We start from the raw sequence: 24,874 nt of genomic DNA, 5'->3' as shown, positions 1-24,874 counted from the left end.
CATGTCCTGTTTATACAACATAAGGGTGGGTGGGAGGGCCCAAGGACAATTCCATCTTGCACTTCTTTTTTTTCTTTTCATTATGTACTGTTTGAGGCCTAGTTTTTCAAACTGCCATCCTGTCTGCCACTGCAGTGTCACTCCTAGATGGGCCACGTGTTTGTGCCGCCCACTCGTGTCGCTTAGCATAGTCATCCAGCTACCTCAGTGCAGCCTTTTGGACATAAAAACACTATTGTGAGGTGTGAGGTGTTCAGAATAGACTGGAAATGAGTGGAAATTAAGGTTATTGAGGTTAATAATAGCATAGGAGCAGAAAAACCAACACATTCTGTGATTTTAGCTGTTTTTATGCTTTTTAAAAAAAAAAATACAGATCCAAAACACAAAACCCAGAACCCAAAACACGGAAGGGTGTTTTTGGCAAAACCAATCCAGATCCAAAACACGAAGAAAGATCCAGATCCAAAACACGAAACGTGGCTGATGCACACCCCTACTAATAAGGAGGGCTATTAGTTGAAATATTTTACACGATTTGCCCGATTTCGACGAATCGTGACGACAAATCGTGTAAAATATGCCCAAATCATGAGTGTCCACTCACGATCATGATGCCAATGCGCGTCCCCGCTGGTCGCACATCGCATCTTCAGATCTGCCGTGCTGTAGGGCAGATTTGCCAATCTGGGACACAATGCACTGGATGCACGATAGATCTTAAGTCAGATTGGACATTTTTTACTCCAAATCATGTGTAAGATTGCCGGGGAGCTGCCTGGGGAGAGTTCTGGGGAAATCGTACACATCGTGGGATCGTGTGCAGATCGCTATGTGTGTAGGCACTTTTAATTTAATAGCTGTCAGGGCTGGTTCGTAACATGTATCTGCTAGTATTTGGACCCATCATTTGCCGGGTCACTAGCTATTGTCTCGCAGCTGCAGGGCTTTTTTCCCTCTCTCCCCCCCTGTTCCTCCCATCTTCTCCTTTATTTTCCTCTGAAATCGGTGTCCGTTTCTCTGAATGTAAAGTGGACTTTCTGTAGATAGTCCACTTGGGAAAGCGCAGGCGTGCCAGTGCGTTCGCACGCTGTTGCAGGAGCGTGCATAAATTATCCACTGTGATGCCATACGCAGTGTGAGGTCTCATAGCCTGTATGGAAGTTAGCAATTTCTGAGTAAGCTCAGGGCTTGTGCAAGTGTGCGTGAGGCAGCAATGGTATTCGATTGTACCGATGGTTTCGCTGTTCTGCTAAATATTACGGATGCATGTAAGGTAAAGTGGGCGTCCTTATGTCGCAGTATTGCGATCCGTAGTGAATCAGGCGCATAGTAAGTTTAATGTGTACATGGAAGAAACCTTGTGCAGGAACAGGCCTTTTATAACCAGTTATGTTTTGCTTTAATATCACAATGTAATGTAATAATAACATAGTACAGCAGAAGGTATGCTATAATCATGTTTTATAATAACTACATTGTACAGCATCCGGTATGCTATAATAATGAAATCTAATATTAACATAGTACAGCAGCAAGTATGCTATATTAATGTTATAACATAGCACAGCAGCAGATATGCAATAATAATATAATGTAATAACATAGGGCCTGATTCAGAGACATATGCTAATACAATCACGGCTGCGATCCTGTACGCAGCTGTTGTTTGAAAATATGCAAATGCCGCAGGCACGGGGAATATATTAAGATCCTTCAATAATTGGACTTCTGAGTAGCATTATGGTCACACAGAATGGTCGCATGTACTCAGACACCAGAGCCACTTTCACTGCGTATGTAGCATATACTGAAGCATATGCTGTGCGACTCAGACGCATGCTGATATACTGTATATCAAGCAGTGAAAAGACTGGAGACGTGGACCAGTGGAAAAGTAGCCCATAGCAACCAATCAGCTCCTACCTATTATTTTAATCAACTTCTTCCTATCATTTCATAGAATGTGCTTGATAAATGCTACCTCAAAGCTGATTGGTTGCTATAGCCAACTTCTCCACTAGCCCACCTCTCTACTCTTTTCACTGCTAGCTACATCAACCCCTAAGCTACTTTAGACCTACCCTTAGGGCAGGATGTACTAAATGGAAAATGTGCTAAAAACCCAATTTTCAGGGTTTTACCGCATTTTCCATATGTACTAATGGGTACATATGGCTCCGATGCGGAGGGTAACACCAGCTTTTGCTGGCGTTACCCTATAGAAGCCTATGGCTCCCAGCATGCCCCGTGGCCGCCGCATCACTCTGCGCATGCGCAGATGGACTCCCGGGTCATAAACCCGGAATTCCAGGGCGCAGCGCTGATCGCAAAGGACAGCTCTTATCAGAAGAGCTGTCCTTTGCGGTACTGATCTCATATGTTAGTACATATGCGTCAGTAGGGATGCACCGCACAATGTTAGTACATCCCGCCCTTAATGTCTACTCCCATTGTGACCCATTAATCAAATAGGAGACAAATTAATATATGATTATATTAAGGGGGAAATATGATTTTACCATTGATTTTAAGGGGCTAATGGAGATTAGGAAGATTTATCAAAGCAGTAAGGAGCGGATTGGTTGGTGGTTTATCTCTATCCACTTTACCTCTCCAATCTTAGGTACATCTCCCCCCAATATCATTTAAATAATTAAATTATGGAGGCAGTAATATATTTATTATGGAGCCAACATTTATTATTTCATCCCACTGTAAATCGTGCCTAGATCATGAAATAATAAGTGATGTGCGCGTCATCAATAAATTATGCATCAACCCCATTATGTTCATTTAAGGAACTAGTATAAATGGATAATTTTATGGAAATATTTCTTGGTCTAAACTGTCAGTATGAGCTGATAAAGTAATATGTATCTGATAATAGTACATTAGATGTCTGTAGTATATGGACGGACTGACTATTAGAAGGGCATAGCAGGAAAATAGGATGAATGAAACTTTCCTTGACGTGACCCCCAATTTACAGTCTGTAAGCCTGAGCTTCTAGACTCTCCACTTGACTAATGAAATCAAGCAAAACAGTGGATACCTGCTTTGGCAGGTCATTTACTATATCTCTAAAGGAGAAATGGGCCCAAATGTATTAACCTATAATTTGCGGGCACTGATACCATTTTGCTGAAATAGTTGCTAGATTTAAAGCGTCAATAATTTAAAAAGTGAAACCATGCTGGCCTTGCCTTTTAAATTATTGCCGCCTTAAATCGCCAAAAAACTTGCAACTCGCAGGGTAATACATTCACCTAATGAACTGCAACTAATCTGATTTCTAACTGATCTAAATAGATAATTCACTACTCCAATCCTCGCGTACCACAAACAGGTCATGTTTTGTGGATTTTCTTAATCATGCATAGGTGAGTTAAACTATGTTGTTGAGCCAGTAATTACTCCACCTGCTTCCCCAGATAGAAATCCTAAAAACATGACCTGTTGGTGTACTCGAGGGTCGAGGTTGAGAACCCCTGATCTAAATTAAGCACACTGAAAGACCTCTGCCTACCTGTGTCAACTGATTTTGACTGTGTCACGGTTTCTTCTGGTGAGTCACTGAAGGTCTCAGCTGTACCCGGTGCTGCTTTTTCTTCTTGTGCTGTAATTTCCAAACTTGAGTCCGGATTTGGCACATCTGCAATTTGTGATGTACATTCTTCAGTGGTTTTTGTTGCACTGTCAGGGTTAGTAGCTTCCTCTGTGTGTGTGGACAGGTGACGCTTCGCTTTTTCCAGGGCTTGCTTGAAAGATTCCCTCATATTGTCAGCCGACTGCTTGGGATTGTCCACACTCTTCTTGTGATGGGCTGACTGCCGTGGGAGCTTAGAGGAAGGCGAAGGTCTGACTTTCTTCCGACGTAGCCTTCCCTCATCCATTATGAAGATGACTTTACCTGGTGGGGTTCCGGCAGATGAACTTTCCATGCTGTAGACGTCTGAGGTAGTGCTGGCTTCTGATGCCCAAGGTGTGGAACATCGACTTGAGCTAGTCTCCCAGTGGATTCCACTGTCTTCACACTGAACAGTGACCATAGAAAAGTCTGGGTTGGACAAGAGGCATTGGAGCTTAGGTTTCACATCTTCAGAGTGGACGGCTTCCTTTAAACTGGCACAAAGAAACATAAAAAGTTCAGGACAAATGATAATAAATAAATTGATGATGGATATGAACAAGCAAAAACAATTGGACTATAGTCTTCTAAAATAAAATATCTCACATCATTTTTCTTAATTCTATCAATACATGACATTTTCTACAATGGTGAGAGGGGGCTTACATTATTATTTATACATATTACAGAATAATCATATCTGAAATGAAGCAGGATGAATAATGCCCTGTTCATATATAATATGAAGCTGTGTATGAAATTCCTGAGGAGACATTGTGAAGTATAAATCATTTAGGAGTGGATTCAGTTATGTGTATGGCGGCTCTCCCAAGAGTAATGCGGCCATATGCTACATTTAGGGTAGCTCCAGTCTTGCAGATTTTTATTTGCAGTCCTACAGGGCTCCATACTGATGGGTGAGATGAAACGCCAATTACTGGCATTTCCACGCCGTTGCTTCAACAGGTCGCCCCCCAGGCCTTCAATTGAATTAACCCCTTAGAGTAAATGCAGGCACATTATGACTCCTTAAAACTTCTGGGAATGAAACAGTTGCACACAAGATTTGGAATTTTTAGCACTGCACTTGCTCTGTAACAGGGCGTATACAACTATGAGCATCTACGGGCAACTCAGAGGCCGGATACACATCAGAATGGTGTTTACCTCAGCCAACCCAACTGATGGATATGTTACACGCTGCACAATCTAGTGTACGACCGCACAATATACCTTTCCATCCTGCATTTACCTGCGGCGTCCCATGTGACGTGCAGCACATCAGACAGGATGCTGCTGCTGATGACGCATGTGAATGTGCAATTGAGGGTACACACTGAACATTAAGGACAATACATTGTTACGATCCGCGTCAGAATGATATATCTTCCAATATATCGCCTGATGTGTACCCGGCCTTAGGCATCTCAGTCACACCTCCACTTGTTGTTGAAGAGGCGTAACTGGTGACAACGGGTCATTCGCTACTAGGCTAAGTTGACCAAGAACGTGTAGGCGGTAATGCAAGGTATGCTAAGTTGTGCGCACACAGAGATCCACCTGTTTTCGGACGGATCTCTTGCACCAGGAATTGGGTTGGTGCACGTGAGCGCAGGTAATTGATGGTGGCTATTTTCAGTGTATGGTTTGGAGTGGTGCAGTAACATAGATACCTGCAGTTCTGCATACAGGCATATATCCACATTTAGGGCCTAATGCTGAATGCAGATACCCGATTATCTTAAATCTGCGCATGCGCAGTACTTATTTTGCTCATGTGCAGAACGGGTCCTGCGTGATTGCAGGCAGCCCCTGCTTGATTGATGGCCCCATTTTCCGGGACTGGCCTTCGCCGGATGCTGTTTCCTGGCCTCGCAATCCAGCCAGCCTGAGTAAGCTAAGGCTTACTCAGCTGGTCGGCGCCCCAGCGCCGTCCACCATCGCGTCCGATGGTCCCAATGGTTATCCCAGCCTCCAATCTTGATCTCAGTGCTGGGATCACAAATACAGCAGGGGGTGTTGACCTTTAGTAAATTAACCTGAAGGAGAGAGAGAAGGAAAGGGAAAGAGAGAGAGAGAGAGAGAGAGAGAGAGAGAGAGAAGGAAAGAGAGAGAGAGAAAGAGATAGAAGGAAAGAGAGAGAGAGAGAAGGAAAGACAGAGAAGGAAAGACAGAGAGAGAGAGAGAGAGAAGGAAAGAGAGAGAAAGAGAGAAGGAAAGAGAGAGAGAGAGAGAAGGAAAGATAGAAGGAAAGAGAGGGAGAAAAGGAGAGAGAGAGAGAGGATGGGGAAGGAGAGAGAGAGAAAATGAAAGAGAGATAGGGGGGAAGGAGAGAGAGAGAATGAAAGAGAGAGAGGGGGGAGGGAGAGGGAGAGAGAGAAGGAAAGAGAGAGAGAAAAGGAAAGAGAGAGAGAGGGGGGAGGAGAGAGAGAGGGAAAAGGAAAGAGAGGGGGGGGGAGAGAGAGAGAAGGAGAAAGAGAGAGACTGACTGACTAGAGGAGGTGACCAGGTTAGTGAGGGAGACCAGGCAGAGATGGCAGGATAGAGAGAGATATTTGTGCCAGTACTGCATAGAAATCAAACTGCCTGCAGACAGGGGTTTAGAAGTTAACGCTTAGAAGGTGAAAGCACGAGTGATGCACAGCTGGATTTGTGCTGGCTTACGTTATGTCACTGAATAGCTGGACAGGAGGCATTACACATGAACACAACACACATGACACACAGGATCAGTATGTGACCGAGCTGCAGAGAGGTAGGGAGGGGAGGGGGACACTCCCCAGCTGTCATTTCTCTGGGATCTCAAAATAGAACAAACCCCTTTGCACAGACAGAGCAGGCTGTGGAATAAGAGCCCATTGGCACTCATAGAGAAGAGGGCTTCTGTAATTTACATGTGCCCAACTCCTGGGTGCAGTGCTCCCCATCTCCCATGGGTAAGGGTGGTATCTGGGTACCTCTGTGCCAGCTCCTCTGCTTCCTCACTGTCCAGGGCAGTCTCAAGAACAGCTCCATCATCCAAACCCAGGGAGACCTCTGAAGCCCTATCAGACTCAGCAGGACCCAGACTTTCCATTCTCCAGTGGCCACTTCTTACTGGGGTGTTGTTGTCTTCCACAGGATCAGTCCTGCCCTGAGCTCCCTGGAGAGACTGGTGTCATTGCAGCATTGGGAGCAGTCAATGGCTTCTATTCTCCTGACTAAGGGGAGTCTTAAAATAGACAGGGAGAGGAAAAACAACCTCAAACACACATGCTTTCTGCACCAAGCACTACTTATCCTGCCGCTGTCTCTGTTCTGGGTCCTAGGGCTAGCGCTGTTGCATAAAAAAAGTAATACCTCTGAAACAGTATTTTTTAAATTCTTTATAAAGAAAGATAAAGTAATGCAAACTTTAAAGGGAAAATGTAACAAATATCTGTGTAATAAATATGATTTGCTTTTAATGAGTTTTTTTTTAGTCTTTAAAACTTGCGAGTTTGCATGTTCTCAGACTCTATTAAATTGGCGGGGTTTAAAAGGTGTGAAAGTTTGGGGGGGTGACTTGAGCACTGATGGACACCTTGGATGTGTCATGTGACCAGGAAGAGCACTGCAGTGTTTAGAGATCGGAGCTGAGTCAGCAGCAGCAAGAAAAGACACAGTAATGCAGGTAGGAGAATCAATGCACACTGAAGCTTAGGGGTAAATTTACTAACAATCGAGATAGGTCGAGATTTCTCTCATCTCACTCGTAAAACTCGGGTGAGATAGCAATCTCGAATCTTATCACCATCTGGCCAAATCGGAAGTACTTTTCCCCTAAAACATATATCTCTCAAATTCACCAAACATTGGGATGACAAGCTCGGGTGAGATAAGAGCAAACTCTCTGTCAAAATCACTTTTCAATCTCTCAGCCCGAGCTGCAAGATGTTCAGATACATACACAAATCATTGTGATTTGTGTACGTTTCTTTCTGTAAATGGATAAAATAGGGTTAAGTTATTTAAAAAAATTACATGAGCCCCCCCCCCCCCAAAAAAAAAAAAACACTAACCAGCCCCGGACATGCCAGCTAGTGCTGGTTCTTAACATTACAGGGGGAAAAAATGTGTAGGTATCCACTGTAATTTAAGACCCAGCACAAGGCAGCATGGACAGAGCTGGTTTTAACTATACAGAGAAAAAAATGACATGAGGTCCCCCGTATATTTAAAACCAGCCCTGGACCCTTTCTAACGGGGGACTGATGCCACAGCCAGGGGTGCCCTTTCACCGGGCGCCGCAGCATCAGCCCTGACCGTTAGTCAGCCCAGGCCAGGGATCCCTAGGCAGTTGGTGACCCCCCCAATAAAGGGATTTTTCATCGTTGTCTTTACAGTGGAACTACAGGTCCCAGCAAGCCTCCCGTGTATGCTGGAACTTGGAGAAAAAACAAGTACCAGCATGCGGGGCATTAAGGGCCCACTGGTACCTGTAAAGAAATGGTTAATAAAACACACACCACACCGTAAAAATAAAGCTTTAAAGCAACCATAAACACATTTACACATACTCACCTGTTTCCAGATGTTCCCGTCCCCTTGTCACCGTAAAGTATCCCATGGAATTACCTGTAAAAATATCCAATACTCACCTTTATGTCCCTCGATGTTCTCCGCAGAAATCCAATACGTGGGCCGGATACAGTGTAACAACATGCTTCTGCATGATGTTACACTGCGCTAATGTCTGCTCGTGGGAATGAGTTCACTTCAGTCCCAGGCCGCTGGTCAATCAGCGGCAGCTAACATTAGCGGCCGCTCATTGGCTGGGACCCACGTGGGCTTAGCCAATGAGCGGCTCCTCTACGTGGGTCCCGCCGCTGATTGGCCGGCGGCCCGGGACTGAAATGAAATCGTTCCCACGAGCAGACATTAGCGCAGTGTAATAGCATACAGAAGCTTGTGGTTACACTGTACACCCACTTTTAAATATAGGAAATAGGCTTCCTGGAAGTGCCCTTTCACCATGCTATCCTATAACTACTGCTAGGTAATGCTCTTGGCCAGGATTTCACTTGGGCTGGTTATCCAATGCTGTGACAGATCCCCAGAAGAGGTGACCTTGCTGGGAAGTTGTGCTGGTACGTTGGTGCTGGCACTACTTGTTCAAGTGGCATACGTTCATCCCGGATGCAAGTTATAATTTGGTGCACCCCACCGCTAAAAAAAAAAAAAAAAAAAAAGGGAAAATATGGTGCATATCTATCTATCCATGCGCACGAAAGCACTAATATAATAATTTGCTTCTCTTAGGCCTATTTACTTAAATAAATTTGCAGGACACCCCCCCCCCCTTTTTCGGGTATATACAACTATGCGTTAGACATAGTGACCTGTATAGTGCATTTAGCATGAGGCTCAGAGTCCTCCTGATGGTGAAAGCCATCTGATGTGGGGTAGGGAGCCCTTCTGATACCCTAGATAGAGGGAAAACCCACCTGATGTGGGGGCTTTGAGGACTGCATTTGAGTCAAGATACTGTAAGACTGCTACTGTGGTGGAACTACAAATCACAAAATGCCCAGTCTACTGCCGACTGCTTCACATGCCAGAAAGTTGCTCCACCAAAGATCTGTCCCCAGCCTTCCATGCCCTCTTACCCTCAGCTCCGTCTGGTGTATTCTGGTTGAGATAGAGCTCCTGGAAGATCTGCAGCCGCGCTCATGTTCGGGCCCTCCGCACAGATCTGCGGCTAGAGCTGCCACCAGGGAGGAGTGGGACAGGGAGTTGTGGGTGAGGAAGGGCGCCAGAATCATACTGGCATGAGGAGCAGCAACATTGATGAGTGGGGACAGGCTACAGCAGGAAGCGCCATCTGATGGTCTGACACAGAGCCTTCCACTAGTATATGGTTATTGTAGCTTCTGACGGTGCACTCTGGATACATATTTACAGCCATAAGTAGGGTGAATATATTGTGGGCAATGGAAGAGGTGCCCTTTCAGTCCTGGCACCTCCATTGTCTCCCATAGTTCTGCCCCTGTCTTGATCTTAGCCCCAGGCAGATCCAAGGCCATCAAAACCCTCAGCGCAATGGTGCTACATTCAACTGGTGCTAGTTTTCTACCCAGATCTTGTGTTATGACATTTTAGTATGTGGCCACCTCTGTGATAATCAACCAATAGCTGTGCAGGAAGGAGCTGCCTGGCTGCATCTGATGTCAGATGGCAGTAAAGCATGATAGGTCTTGACTGGCACAATACTATTGACCAGGGTACAATTTTCTTTACAACTGAATCTAACATTTGCACCCTATCTTTGTTTTGCCAGGTGCACAATGACTTCCACCCTCAGCCCCCTCTCTGTCAACTGCTGGTGTCCCCCAAACTCTTCTTAAACTCAGCATTCATTGATACCTACACACACAGCACTAAACTAGGACAGTGGTGTAATATGGAATACTTTTAATTAAAGAGGAGGTAAATGAATTAAGGCCATAGATACTTTAGAGCATATGTGAAAAATTAGAGTTATGGTAGACTCACCTAGATAATTCCTTTTCTTCAAGGTCCATAGGGTCCACAGGGATACCATGGGGGATATTATGGTTGGAGACCAGGCACCAAACAGTTAAAGCTTCAGCTCCAAGGATCCCTCGGGACCTCCTACATATATACCCCTGCCCCTAGCCATAGGACTTCAGTTTAGTTAACAAGCCTCAAGGCAGGAGAAGGAAGAGCAATCGTATACCAGAAACACTCTTACAAAATATGAGGGAATCTGTGACCAAAAGAAAAAATTACCCATGCAGCCAGGTGCTTCAGGGTGGGTGCCCTGTGGACCCTATGGACCTCGAAGAAAAGGAGTTATCTAGGTAAGTCTACCATAACTCTAATTTTCTTATTCAGGGTCCATAGGTATCCACAAGGATACCATGGGGATGTCCTAAAGCAGTTCCCCTAGGGTGGGGGATGCTCCTGAGCAGAAAGGAGAACTCATAAACCAAAAGAAGCATCCTGAGGGGCAAAAGTATCAAAGGCATAAAACCTAACAAAAGTGTAGACAGAAGACCACGTGGCTGCCTTGCACAATTGTTCAGCAGAGACACCACAACTAAATGCCCATGATGGTCCTAAAGACCGAGTAGAATGTGATGTCACCATGCTTGGAACAGGGAGATCAGCCTGTGTATAAACCTGAGAGATAGTCATCCGTAGCCATCTCGTCAGAGTCTGCTCATTAGCTGGTCATCCTTGTTTGTGAAAACCATATAATACAAAAAGAGTATCTGATTTTCTGCTCCACATAGATACAAAGAGCACTAACTACATCCAGGGAGGCTTCACCTACAGAAAGATCTGGAGCATAAAAAGCTGAACAATTTTTTAATTCACATGAAAACGGGATACTACCTTAGGAAGGTAACCCTCCCTTGTACGAAGAGCAGCTTTATCCTGGTGAAAAAGCAAAAATGGAGAGCAACAAGGAAGAGCTGCCAATTCAGAGACTCTGCATGTAGAAGAGTTAGCCAGGAGAAAAAGTGTTTTCAATGTCAACCATTTCAAGTCTACAGAGTTCAGAGGTTCAAATGGGGAAACCTGTAGCCCCTTAAGAACCAAAGACAGATCTCACGGCGCCACCGGAGGCTGAACTTGCAGAACTCCCTGAAAAAAAATTCTAATATCTGGCAAAGAAGCAATCTTTCTTTGGAACTGAGAGTGCAGAAATCCTGAACACCTTAGGATCATACTCTCTGTGGGCACACCACTGACCAAAAGAATGACAAAGCCTGTAATAGCTGCGGGTAGAGGTAAGCTTTCGTGCCCTAAGCATTGTCTGAATTACAGAACTGGAAAAACTTTTTGCTCTTAAGATGGAAGATTCAAGAGCCATGCCGTCCAAGCCAGACGAGGTAAGTCCGGATGCTGGCAGGGATCCTGCAAATGGAACTGAGCATACCCCACCATGTCGAAGGTGGACACCATTGATCCCAGGACCTGCCTTGCTAACAGAATGGATACCCTTCGCAACGATAAGGCCACAATCTTGTCCTCTGGCAGAAACAGTCTGTGCCCGAGAATCCAGAAGAGCTCCTAGATGTACCATCTGCTGTGTTGGAGAAAATTATGATTTCTTCCAATTGATGATCCAGCTGTGCTTTTGTAGACAGGCTATGGTCAGTTGAAGATGGTTATGTGAAACAACCGGAGTCTGTGCCATTATCAGAAGGTCGTCCAGATATGGCAGAATTCTGAGATAGGCCGTCATGACTGCCATTATTTTGGAAAATACCTGGGGAGCCTCAGATAGGCCAAAGGGTAGAGCCCGAAATTGGTTGTGTTGCTGAAGGACAGCAAACTCTAAAAATTGCTGGTGGGATGGGATGGTATAATAAGAACATGCAAATATGCATCCTGAATGTCCAGGGAAACTATGTAATCCCCCGGCTCCTTTGCCAAAATAATTGATCGAAGAGTTTCTGTCACGGCTGGACTTAGGCGTGAATCCGGGGTGGAGTCGGAAGGTAGTTGAGGGGATGCTGTCTGGTTCTGGAACGCAGCCGGTCTCAGTGGGGTATGACTCATGAAGGAGGCAAGGTTGGATTGACACGAGAGACGAGGTACAGGTAAGGAGACGCTCGCTAAAGCTCAAATCCAGACCTGACTGGTCGAGCAGGAGATGCGAGTCTGGAGATGGACTGTGGCTAAGAGTTTACTGGTATCAGGCGGAGAGGTGGCAGGCAAGGAGAGACTGGAACTGCGACACGTAAGGTATAGGGAGCACAGGGAACTAGCTCACAGCATACGCTGTGACAACGTTGCACTGGCAATCAAAAGGCCTCTAGACAGCCCTTTAAGACCCTCAGGTAGTGCAGGATTGGCTCCTAGCTTCCCTGACCCAGGCTGTCCTCTGATTGGCTCCGGCACCTGACCCCAGATCCAAGATGGCCACGTCCAGTGAACTACAGCGCGGAGGCGCCTCCCGATTCACCCCTTCTCTGCTGCCACCAACCAGCCGCCCTCAACCTCCGGCATCCCACAGCAGCCAGCGCCGCTCTCCAGGGACCTGCACCGCCGCCGGACGGATCTGTAGGATCTGTACAAAAAAACTTTTGAGGAGGATTCCTCCTGAAAGTGAAGGCATACCCGAGAGACCACTTCTCGGACCCAGGCATCTGTTGTTGTTTGATGCCAACAATCCGTAAACTGAAGAAGTCGGCCTCCCACTCAGGGATCCCCCAGGAGGAGGCCAGCCCCATCAGGCAGAGTGTTTGTTGTCCGGCTTAGAAGCTGGATATCTTTCCAGGCCAGACCTCTAAGTTTGTCGTCTTGTATTTTGCGAAAACTAGACGTCTTAGAGGAAGGCTGTTCCCTTGCTCATCCCTGAGAATGGAAGGACTGAAAATAAACCTGTCTAGACTTTATAGTCGCCGTAGATGGCAGACCTGCTGACTTTGAAGCTGCCAGAATAGCCATCATTTTATCCAACTCTGCTCCAAAAAGTACGTTTCCATAAAAAAGTAAAACTTCCAGAGCCTTCTTTGATCCTGTATCAGCTTAACAGGATCTTAACCAAAGGGCCCTGCATGCCACTATTGAAGCTGCTGATGCTTTAGAAGCTAAATTTCCAGCATCTACAGCAGCTCCTCCCAGATAGGAAGCAGCTTCCCATATATGGGAGATATACATCATCTGTTCTCTGGCAGCATTTGGTAGAGAATTTTCAAATGCTCCCATCCATTGGCTACCCAGGCTCCACCCATAGCTGGATGGGTAACAGCTCCAGATGATGAAAAGATCAGTTTGAGACATACTTCAATATTTTTATCCATTAAATCCTTCAGAGAAGATACAGATGGAATAGGCAATGTAGCATTTCTGATTAAATGCGTAACATGAGCATCCACAGTAGGAGGTAGCTCCCGCTTAGTACATACAGAAGCCGGGAAAGGATACAATAATGTTATTCTCTTATTCACATTAAAACGTTTGTCATGGTTATCCCATGCCTCATCCATAAGCTCAGTGAGCTGTTCAGATACAGGTAACTCAGTTTTGACCCACAGCATATGCGAGCGGCCAAAAAGATGGTCTCGATGGTCTTGACCATCGGACTTGCGGTGGAGACCCTGCGGTAGGGTCTCCCTGCCACAAGCCCTAGAGTGATTTTGGCTATATCAGAGCCAAAATCACTCCCACTGACATCACTAGTGATGTCAGTGGGGCCGGCTTCAGATGGTAGGCGTTCCCATAGGAACGCCTCCCTCTGGCCGCCACGCCCCTGGCACGCCCACCAAAGGAGGCGTGCTGTCAATCAACATCGACAGCACGCCCCCTTTGGTGCGAGACCCGGAGCGATGGAAAGCCCGTCGCTCCCCGGGTCTCGCGAATGCGCACGACGGAGCTCCCTCCGTCGTGCACATGCGCAGTGGGGAACATCGACCCACTTGCGAGCGTACTGCCGCTCGCGAGTGGGTCTGAATGACCCCCTAAGGTCGTTGAGTGTTGTTGGGAGATCTCGAGTGGCTAGATCATCCTTTATTCGATCTGACAGCCCACTCCAGAAGGCAGAGATCAGAGCCTACTCATTCCATTTAAGCTCTGACGCTAATGTCTGGAATTGGATGATATACTGACTGACCGGACGATTGCCTTGACGAAGACGCAGGATCTCGGCAGCTGCTGAGGTAGTTCTTCCGGGTTTGTCAAAAATTCTCTAGAATGATGTCAGAAACTGAGTAGTTATCCAACAATGGATCAGACCTCTCCCAGAGTGGTGAAACCCAATCCAGGGCAGTGCCGGACAAGAGAGACACGATGTAGACCACTTTAGACTTGGGTGTTGGAAAGTTCATAGGCTGTAGTGTGAAGTGGACATCGCATTGATTAAGAAAACCGCGGCACAGCTTAGGGCTCCCGTCGAATTTATTGGGTGTCGGGAGATGCAGACGAGATGGCGTGAGGAGAGCAGGTACAGGTGGAGCTGGCGGCTGGTTTGTGATGGCAGGCATATTGACTGTGACTAGGGAAGCCTGCAGAATGTCCTGACGGATGGACATTTCCTGTAGGAACTGGGCCATTTGCCTTTGTTAACCCTCCAGTCCCTCTAAGCGGCTGGCGATACCTTGGAGCAGGTTGGACCTCAAATCCGATCCACTGGCCGAATCCATCTGGCCAGTGCAAACTGTCACGGCTGGACTTAGGCGTGAATCCGGGGTGGAGTCGGAAGGTAGTTGAGGGGATGCTGTCTGGTTCTGGAACGCAGCCGGTCTCAGTGGGGTATGACTCATGAAGGAGGCAAGGTTGGATTGACACGAGAGACGAGGTACAGGTAAGGAGACGCTCGCTAAAGCTCAAATCCAGACCTGACTGGTCGAGCAGGAGATGCGAGTCTGGAGATGGACTGTGGCTAAGAGTTTACTGGTATCAGGCGGAGAGGTGGCAGGCAAGGAGAGACTGGAACTGCGACACGTAAGGTATAGGGAGCACAGGGAACTAGCTCACAGCATACGCTGTGACAACGTTGCACTGGCAATCAAAAGGCCTCTAGACAGCCCTTTAAGACCCTCAGGTAGTGCAGGATTGGCTCCTAGCTTCCCTGACCCAGGCTGTCCTCTGATTGGCTCCGGCACCTGACCCCAGATCCAAGATGGCCACGTCCAGTGAACTACAGCGCGGAGGCGCCTCCCGATTCACCCCTTCTCTGCTGCCACCAACCAGCCGCCCTCAACCTCCGGCATCCCACAGCAGCCAGCGCCGCTCTCCAGGGACCTGCACCGCCGCCGGACGACCCACGCCAGAGCGTCTGCAGAGGTAAGGAGTGCACTCCTGGCTGCCGCTTGGAGTCACTTGTTGACAGTTTCCATACGAAATTTGGGTACATGGATAAACCTGTTGAGTGTTTTTAGATTTAGTATAGGGCGATAAGCCCCATTCGGTTTCTGAACCAGAAATAGATTGGAATAATAACCCCTTCCCTGTTGCGACACAGGAACCGGGACTATTACTCCCGCCTGCAGCAGGTAGTGAATGGCTTCTAAAGGGCCAGAGCCTTTACTGCATCTGCTGTAGGATCTGTACAAAAAAACTTTTGAGGAGGATTCCTCCTGAAAGTGAAGGCATACCCAAGAGACCACTTCTCGGACCCAGGCATCTGTTGTTGTTTGATGCCAACAATCCGTAAACTGAAGAAGTCGGCCTCCCACTCTGGGATCCCCCAGGAGGAGGCCAGCCCCATCAGGCAGAGTGTTTGTTGTCCGGCTTAGAAGCTGGATATCTTTCCAGGCCAGACCTCTAAGTTTGTCGTCTTGTATTTTGCGAAAACTAGACGTCTTAGAGGAAGGCTGTTCCCTTGCTCATCCCTGAGAATGGAAGGACTGAAAATAAACCTGTCTAGACTTTATAGTCGCCGTAGATGGCAGACCTGCTGACTTTGAAGCTGCCAGAATAGCCATCATTTTATCCAACTCTGCTCCAAAAAGTACGTTTCCATAAAAAAGTAAAACTTCCAGAGCCTTCTTTGATCCTGTATCAGCTTAACAGGATCTTAACCAAAGGGCCCTGCATGCCACTATTGAAGCTGCTGATGCTTTAGAAGCTAAATTTCCAGCATCTACAGCAGCTCCTCCCAGATAGGAAGCAGCTTCCCATATATGGGAGATATACATCATCTGTTCTCTGGCAGCATTTGGTAGAGAATTTTCAAATGCTCCCATCCATTGGCTACCCAGGCTCCACCCATAGCTGGATGGGTAACAGCTCCAGATGATGAAAAGATCAGTTTGAGACATACTTCAATATTTTTATCCATTAAATCCTTCAGAGAAGATACAGATGGAATAGGCAATGTAGCATTTCTGATTAAATGCGTAACATGAGCATCCACAGTAGGAGGTAGCTCCCGCTTAGTACATACAGAAGCCGGGAAAGGATACAATAATGTTATTCTCTTATTCACATTAAAACGTTTGTCATGGTTATCCCATGCCTCATCCATAAGCTCAGTGAGCTGTTCAGATACAGGTAACTCAGTTTTGACCACCTTCCGGTGGTGATTAAACACTGGAGCCTTCTTACTATGAGCTGGTACATCATCCTGAATATCTAGGACTGATTTAACCACCTTCACGCAAGAAGGAACATTCACTGTGGATGGATGTCCTCCTCCCCTGAGCTAGACCCTGGGGAGGAACCTTGCGCATCATCTGAGTCCTCTGATAATGCGTCTGAATCCATATGTTGAGCAGACTGCTAAAAAGCTAACTTGCGCTTAGGCGCCTTAGTAACTATCAGTCTGCTATCAACATTAAATGGTGCCATACTCTGACTAGAATGGCCATCAATATCCTACCAGGAAGGGTGCATAAAAGGTACAAACACAGCATGCTGTGGACACCCCGGCCCTGATTCAGAGCCAGACGCTCTGACATAGCGCTCGCTCTGAATCAGGGCGTCTTTTTTTTTTTAATGGAGCGGCCTCCTGGCCGCTCGCATTGCTTTGGGTTGCCACCCACAGCTAATGCGAACGGCCAGGATGATGGTCACGATGGTCAAGACCATCGGGCTTGCGACGAGACCCTTGTGGTAGGGTCTCGTGGCCGCAAGCCCCAGAGAGCATTCGGCTCAAACAGAGCCGAAAGCTCTCCCACTGACATCACTTGTGATGTCAGTGGGACCGCCCCCAAACGGTAGGCGTTCCCATGGGAACGCCTCCATCTTGGCAGCCACACCCCCAACCTGCCCACCAAAGGGGGCGTGCTGTCACTCAACATCGACAGCACGCCCCCTTTGGTGCGAGACCCGGAGCGACGGATTGCCCGTCGCCATCTGGGTCTCACGCATGCGCACAACGGAGCCAGCTCCGTCGTGCGCATGCGCTCTGGGCCACCATCGACCCGGTTGCGAGCGATCAGCGCTTGCGACCGGGTCTGAATCAGGCCCCCCATCCAAGGAGGCATACTAGGAGCAGCCAGGAAGGCTCTTGTCCAGGGACAGGTAAACTGGACTGGTGACGTGGCTCTTTATAACACACAACACACAAACCATCCTTAAGCCATACATGTTTTACATTAAACCAGCAGAGAGGGCTGCCCCTCCTATATTCCTTTATCTTTTGACATATTCAATATAAAGGCAATAGTTGCAATTTTATGTGACAGCCTTCAAGAAATCTTAAGAAATGTGAAGTACTCAGAGAAAAACCTCCACCCCAAGAAGATGGAGAGAAAACAGTGATAGTTATAATTGACAGACAGAAATAAAAGACAGTGGGCTTGATTCAGAGCCGGACGCTCTGACCAGAGCGCTCGCTCTGAATCAGGGCCGTCCTAGTTAAATTTGGAGCGGCCTTTTGGACGCTCGCATAGCTGTGGGTTACTACCCATAGCTTATACGAGCGTCCATGATGATGGTCGCGATGGTCAAGACCATCGCGACCATTGGGCTTGTGACGAGACCCTGCGGTAGGGTCTCGTCTGCCGCAAGCCCTGGAGTGATTTTGGCTCTATCAGAGCCAAAATCACTCCCACTGACATCACTAGTGATGTCAGTGGGGCCGGACCCAGACGGTAGGAGTTCCCATGGGAACGCCTCCGTCTGGGCAGCCACACCCCAGCATGCCCACCAAAGGGGGCGTGCTGTCACTCACCATCAACAGCATGCCCCCTTTGTAGTGAGATCCCGAGCGACGGCTTCCCCGTCGCTCGCTGGGTCTCGCGCATGCGCACGACGGAGCAGCCTCCGTCGTGCGCATGCGCATTTGGGTACCATCGACCCGCTTGCGAGCGTCCTGCACTCGCGAGCGGGTCTGAATGAGACCCAGTGTCAATAAAGCAGCTAGCAAACAGTCACATACCATACATATGTGTGATACCCCCAATTCTGGGAGTATCACTAATAAGATGCCTGGTTTATGTGGGATAGATGTGTCTAATATTTATTTGGGTGTGCATGATGCCCCCAGGACTGTGATGTGTATTATTTATGTACTGGACACTGGCATTTGTATGCCTTATATTATGCCCGCTGGACTGTCTCTATTCCCCTTTTACACCCCACCCCCCTCCGGGATTATGAACTGTACCCAGCCGTGGACTGTTAATGGCGGGGTAGCGCAGGGTCTGGACTGCCCCACTGGACGTGAGGGGGAGCCCAGCTGCCCTCCTACAGTAATATATGGCCATTGTGACTGTAATGTAGCACGCGCACCTGGCGGGAACAGAGCCGGAACGTGTAAAGGACACGGACAGAGCCTTTAAGAGGAGCTGCCCAGCTGACTGGCAGTTAGTCCTGAGGCAGCGTGATACAGCGCAGGGTCCGCGTACTCACCGGACAGCTGTGAGATTGTCAGCGGGAGCCGCTTCCAAGGTGAGAGGCTGGACTGACCGGAGTGTGGCTGTGAGGAGAAACAGCCATCAGGGAGGGAGCAGTGTCACCCGAAGCTTGTCAGAAAGCTGTTGCTGCTTGGGAGAGGAAGCAGCGTAGGGAGGACTGCCCCGAAGCCTTCCCCCTCTGCGGTGACTGACAGCGAGGGCTGGATTGGAGAAAAGGACGCTATCCCAGGTGCTGCAAACGCTGATCAGCTGGACTACAAGGAGCAGGTCTGTTAGATGCAGTGTTTTGCACCACACCGAACTTACAGAAACTGCAGGCAGATAAACAAGGAAAGGGCTAATTACCTGTGAGCTCATAATAGTTTCTGCAACACGAAAGGTGAATACACACACGATTTTTTTAACGATTTTCGATATCGTTTATCATTCAAAAAAACGTTCACTTTCTGAGTTAAAACGATGAACGATTATCATTCATGCGCGTTCACGTTTGTAGTTCAGTCAGACTGACCAACTCAACGATTTTCAGTAAGGGAATATGTAAAAATCATTTGTAGTTCAAAAAAATCATTCATTACATTTAGTAAATGAACAATTTTAGTAAACTATTTTCGTTCATTTTTACCCTTGAATAGTTTACTAAAATCGTTCATTTACTAAATCTGTGTGTGTGTATGCACCTTTAGAGATAAACTACAATACAGCCATTCAATGAGGATAGAGCCTGATGGAGTTAATTTATTCCTCATCTACTTTATAGCAGCAGGATAATCCCTTCTCCAATACCCTGAAACTCAGCTTGAATTAACAGTTAATAAGGAACTGTGTTGTTTCGTCCAGACCAACTAACCTTAACTTATGTTGTATTATACAGAGTTAAACTTTCTCTGTAAACACCCGTGAATAGAACTACCGGAGTATACTCATTTTAGGCAAAGGCAGCCTTCTTCAGGGACAGCTGCAGGCTATCTTAAAGAGGTTCCAAGCCCGGGCTTGCAGCATTCAAGAGCCAGCAACAGTATTACCATCAGTGGCAGTGTAGCATCCACAGATAACTTCAGATTTCCTAGCAACATAGCCTTAAGGCCTTGGTTATTGAAAAGTGCACCAACGCAAGAGGTTCTGGCCAGACATTCAGGGACTAAGGCCCTGATTCAGAGCCGCTCGTAAGCGGCCGCTCGTTCGTTCTGACCGATGTTCGCACATCTGCGCATGCGTACGGTTTTTAATACGCATGCGCGAACCAGTCAGTGCGGCCGAAAATCGTTTGTTCGCTATATAGCGAATGCCTGCTATTTTGAGTGACAGAAGGAGGCATATGTGGGTGGTAACAGGGGAAGGTGCTTGAAAACGGGGGTGTGGAATTAGATCGCAGGCGTGCTTAAAGGTCAAAACGGGCGTTTTAAGGGAGTGCATAATTAATACAGCAGCGTCATTGACCACGTCACTTGGTTTTTTTTAACTCAGAACTGCTCGCAAAATAGCGGTTGAAAAAAACAGCCACAAGAATAGCGAGCAGTTCATACGCTGTTCGATGTACTCGATTAATCTAATAAATAGCGGACATGACGTATGGTGCGAGCGGCAAGGGGGCGTATTTTTCAAAATTACAACTGCAAGTTTTGCTCGCTCGTTCAGACTTAGAGGCGTGAACAGACCGCAATTAGCGAACGGTTCATTTGAATAGCCACCCCTTGTTTTAGAACGAACGACCGCAAATAGCGAGCGGCTCTGAATCAGGGCCTAAATGTTCACTAGGTTGCAAATATTGTTTCATACAAACGGTTAATGGTATTATCAAATGCAGTGTGGGTAAAATAGTGTATTGCTAACCCCTCTAGCTTGCAGCACAAGAACGAAGTGTACCTGTTAAATAATAATTACCCAAAGATCCCAGTGTCTTATGCATGTATACATTGTTGTAATGTGAATTGTTGTTTCAACTGTGTTGTGCACGCCTTTGCTCTTTTGTGAAATGGTTATGTGCGAATAAATTCAATTTATTGTTGATATTTGTATTGAATAATTTGGAAGACTAACAGACGAACCAGGAACTGTACTTGGTAAGAAATCCACACCTTACTACTCTATTCAATACTAGTGGGTAGGGTATCACATATGTTATAAAAATTACAATCAACTATAAATCAACTACACAAACACAAAGGAATGGTAGGATATAGAGCACTATATACCTTAACCAAGGGAGAGGTATACATGGAGACTGACTCAAGCCCTCCTGAGACCAACAGTCACAGGGTGCACTGAGCGTGGACCATGAGTGTCTCATTACACGTGGATGGTAGGCGGAACAACCCAGACATGCAAAACCCTTCATAGGGAATGCATCTGGGTCGGGGAGGAGCTGCCGGGGAAGCACCTACCTCCCGTAAGCTGCGTTAACCAGCCGGGAATGCTGGCCTCATGGCAGCAGAAGCATCTGCTGACGATCTCTGGCGTCAGATAAGGCCCTGATGGTTTAATGAGAAAGCAGACAATCCCGGGCTCTAACAGCAGCGGCTTCCGGTGAGTTTGACACCAGAAGCAAGGCCTGTCACGCACGATCCCTGTAAGCAAGGAATCGCCTTACCTGACATCTCCGTACATCCGGTTGCAGTGCAGGTCACAGCATAGCGGCTAGGAAGCTTAGCCGCAACCCGCCGAAATCACCAGCCCAGTTACTGGTGTTGCGCCCTGGCGGAGGTAGATGGAGTCGCAGTCTATGCGTATTAATTCAGACACTTCGTACTGCCAACCCAAAAACATAAAATAAAAGCATAGGACTGCCAGAGAAGTCCCCAGTTACAAAGTTGCGTTTTGATCCTGCCGCCTCAAGCGAACAACTGAAGTCCTATGGCTAGGGGTGGGGTATAGAGGAGGACCCGAAGCATCCTGGGAGCTGAAGCTTTAACTGTTTGGTACCTGGTCTCCAACCATAATATTCCCCCATGGTATTCCTGTGGATCCCTATGGACCCTGAAGAAGAAAAATTAGTTGGGCCCCGGACATTTGGTTAGAAGTGGCCATGAAGAGTTCTAAATGTTTCTTGAATACACAAACTTTTCTATCACAGGGTACTTGTATGCCTCACTGAATTATATTTCAGCAAGTAATGTGTCTTACTGTCCCACAAATACAAGTTCCAGACAGACCTGTTCCAGCTGTATTAGACCTCTGTATTAGCATCCTCAGGCACAGGACAACGCTCTTTGTGAAGTCTGTGGCTCTGTTCACACTCAGGGCCATATTCAATTAGCAGCGATATCACTGTCGGCGAAATCTGATTATCGCATGCGCGCTCCCGTATTGAGTAAAAAAAAAACAAAAACAAAAAAACCACAGGTAAAAACGGTTAGGACATACTATAAAAAAAACAGGCAAAAATAGGTGAAACAGTTAGGATATGCAGGGAATATCGTCTGTACCCCCAAAAAATTGCTGACATAAATCGGAAATTTAGAAGTGTACAATAATAGTATTTAGGGTACTTAAATTGCGTCGCTTGGCAATAATATGCGTATTTGAAAAAATGTAACAAAATGAGAGAAATCTAAATTTTTTTCCAGGAAATGAATGAACCACATAAATTGGGAGTACTTTAAAATGGGTGCAAGTATAAAAGCGCACTTTTAAAAATTTATAAAAACACCCGCTGCAACCACATGCAATGTTTAAAAGCACTTGACGCATCATATAGCCCCCCGAAACACCAGACCCAATACGTTAAACCCATTTTCATTGTGTTTTTTTTTACCCAAGATTTTGACCAGTCGTATCCCTCCAAATTACGCAACATTACGAAAAACTTTTGGGGTAATTTATCATTGGAAGGCAAGGGGTGGGGGTCCAAAGGGTTTTGAAAGAAATCCTCACATTTCAGGCAAAAATAGGGCTTTTGCATGTTTTTTTTTTTCACCTGATGGCGAGAACTTTTAGCCCGTTTCTCACTATACGATTATCACGGGTGCGATAATTTACCGCAAAATCACAGGTGCGAAAACGATATCGCAGGTGCAATAATTTACAGCGAAAACAGCACTTATCGCACCTAATTGAATCTGGCCTTCAGTCTGTAACTTAACGGTACTGCCCACTGGCCAAGAGACTACAGTCTCCCACTCTCAGCACAAGCTGTGACTCGGAGTAGATTTAAATTCCTCTTATCATTGTGTTCAACCCAGTTGTCCCTGCTGAGCCAGGCACTGCGGTTTCTTCTCCTTAACCCTGTCATTTGTCAAACAGCAGTAACAGCGGTTACATTAAGTTACAGGGAGGGCCCCCCCCCCCCCCTGCTCCAGGCAATAGCAGTCAGTCACCATTGGTATAGCTGGTACAATTCATCAAGGTAGTTAGTAAACTTTGTAAACAGCAGCATTTGCAATGGCATTATTTTTGATTTATGCACTGTCAGTGAGTTTGTGACAGCAAGAAAACCCGTGAGGATAGCAGGGTACATTTTCACTAAAAATAAGACAAATTAAAATAATGGGAAAAAACTATAAGTGTATCACGAACTCATAACAATATACGAGGATGGTTCAATAAATAAGGTAACAAGACCTCTCCTTGCATTCATTTATTCAACTTGTACGTATAATCAATAGTTGGGCCTTGGTACAGATTATTTTTCCACATAGTCCCCATACTTGTCTAAGCATTTGTTCCAATGGTACACCAAGGCATCTATTCCGGCATAGAAGAAATCCGTGTCAAGCCCCTGAAGCCAGGAGGCTCACTCAACTTGGTGCTTCTTCCATCTTCAAGGGTCCAAAGAGATGAAAATCACTCTGTGCCAGGTCAGGGCTGTAGGGAGGATGGTCCAGTACTTCCCAATGGTAACGCCGTAGCAAATCATGAGTGCAGTTGGCCGAGTGTGGTCTGGAGTTATCGTGCAAAAATACAACGCCTGTTCGCAGCAACCCAGATAGTTTTTGACGAATTGCCCTCCGCTACCGGCTCAATGTGTAACAATAGCAGACAGTATTCACAGTATCTCTCTTGGTGAGGAAATGAACAAGCAGCACGCCCTGACCTTCTTTACTGATGGAGTTGTTTTGAATCTCTTTGAAGGTGGGGACGATGCGTGTTTCCATGTCATGGATGGTTGATTCGTCTCTGGTGTCACTGGATGCACCCACGTTTTCATCATGGTACTGTGTCAGTTGCACAAGAGACAATCCCATCCTAATGGTTTTGTGCACTTCTGTGAGCGGCTTCGGTACCAAACGTGAACACTTTTTCTTGTACCCCAGTTGCTCATGAACGATGTTGTGCAGTGCCCAATGAGATGTTCAGTTCGTCAGCAATATTACTAACATAAATGTGTCTGTCCTAGTGAATCAGACCTTCAACGAGGCACAAATTGTCATCTGTGCTGGCCAGCCGGCTACTCATCTTAATATTAAGATATTAATTAAAGATCATCATAAAGTATGTCTATTCATGATGTGTACATGAATTCACAGTAGCAAAGTACCAAGCATCACGCAGTTCAAAGTAGCATTCAGGATTCCCTGTAATGACAAACATCTGAGAAAGTCTTGTAAAAGAGTATTGATTTTAAAGCATAAAATAACTTCAAATATAACGGAGTGTTACATGCACATACAGTAAACTCCTCAAATAGATAGGCCACACAGGCAGACTCTTGGCAAGAAACCGCTTGTGGTGTCAATTTCACAGGCAGTACTCCATCCTATAGGACATTTATAACACATTCCCGCCAAACTATCCAGCCAAGAATGTCCCTAGTCCATCACTAGCTGCATGATAAGGGTCCGTGCAGCTGCACAACAAACATTAGATCTAAATTTTCTATTTACCATAAATGAAACAAACCTTTTGTTTTTCATTTGAAAGTATACACTATATATTATGCTAACCATTTGTAATTGAGATATTTGTTGTTTTGGTCAGTCAGTCATAAACATCCATCTCTTTCCTG

At 46.4% G+C, this 24,874-nt stretch overlaps 1 protein-coding gene across 2 annotated transcripts in view; it reads right to left on the bottom strand.

Moving 5' to 3' along the window:
• CMYA5 (cardiomyopathy associated 5) overlaps positions 1 to 6,822 on the bottom strand; it is a 63,376-nt gene extending 56,554 nt beyond the window's left edge. Inside the window, exons 1-2 of one of the 2 annotated variants that reach the window (XM_088443926.1) lie at positions 6,589 to 6,822; positions 3,530 to 4,125 (exon numbers count right to left, since the gene is read on the bottom strand). In XM_088443926.1, coding sequence (XP_088300052.1) covers positions 3,530 to 4,125; positions 6,589 to 6,707 — 715 coding nt within the window. In that variant the 5' untranslated portion in view covers positions 6,708 to 6,822. Of the gene's footprint in view, positions 1 to 3,529; positions 4,126 to 5,304; positions 5,587 to 6,588 lie in introns of those variants that run through there. The other variant, XM_088443927.1, reaches the window with a different exon arrangement.
• Between the last annotated feature and the right edge of the window lie 18,052 nt (positions 6,823 to 24,874).

The sequence above is a fragment of the Taudactylus pleione genome, unplaced genomic scaffold (genome assembly GCF_031769625.1).
Source record: "Taudactylus pleione unplaced genomic scaffold, aTauple2 ptg000336l, whole genome shotgun sequence".
Classification (NCBI taxonomy): Eukaryota; Metazoa; Chordata; class Amphibia; order Anura; family Myobatrachidae; genus Taudactylus; species Taudactylus pleione.
Note: the sequence above shows the minus strand (reverse complement) of the source record. Positions and strands in the feature narration are given on the sequence as shown.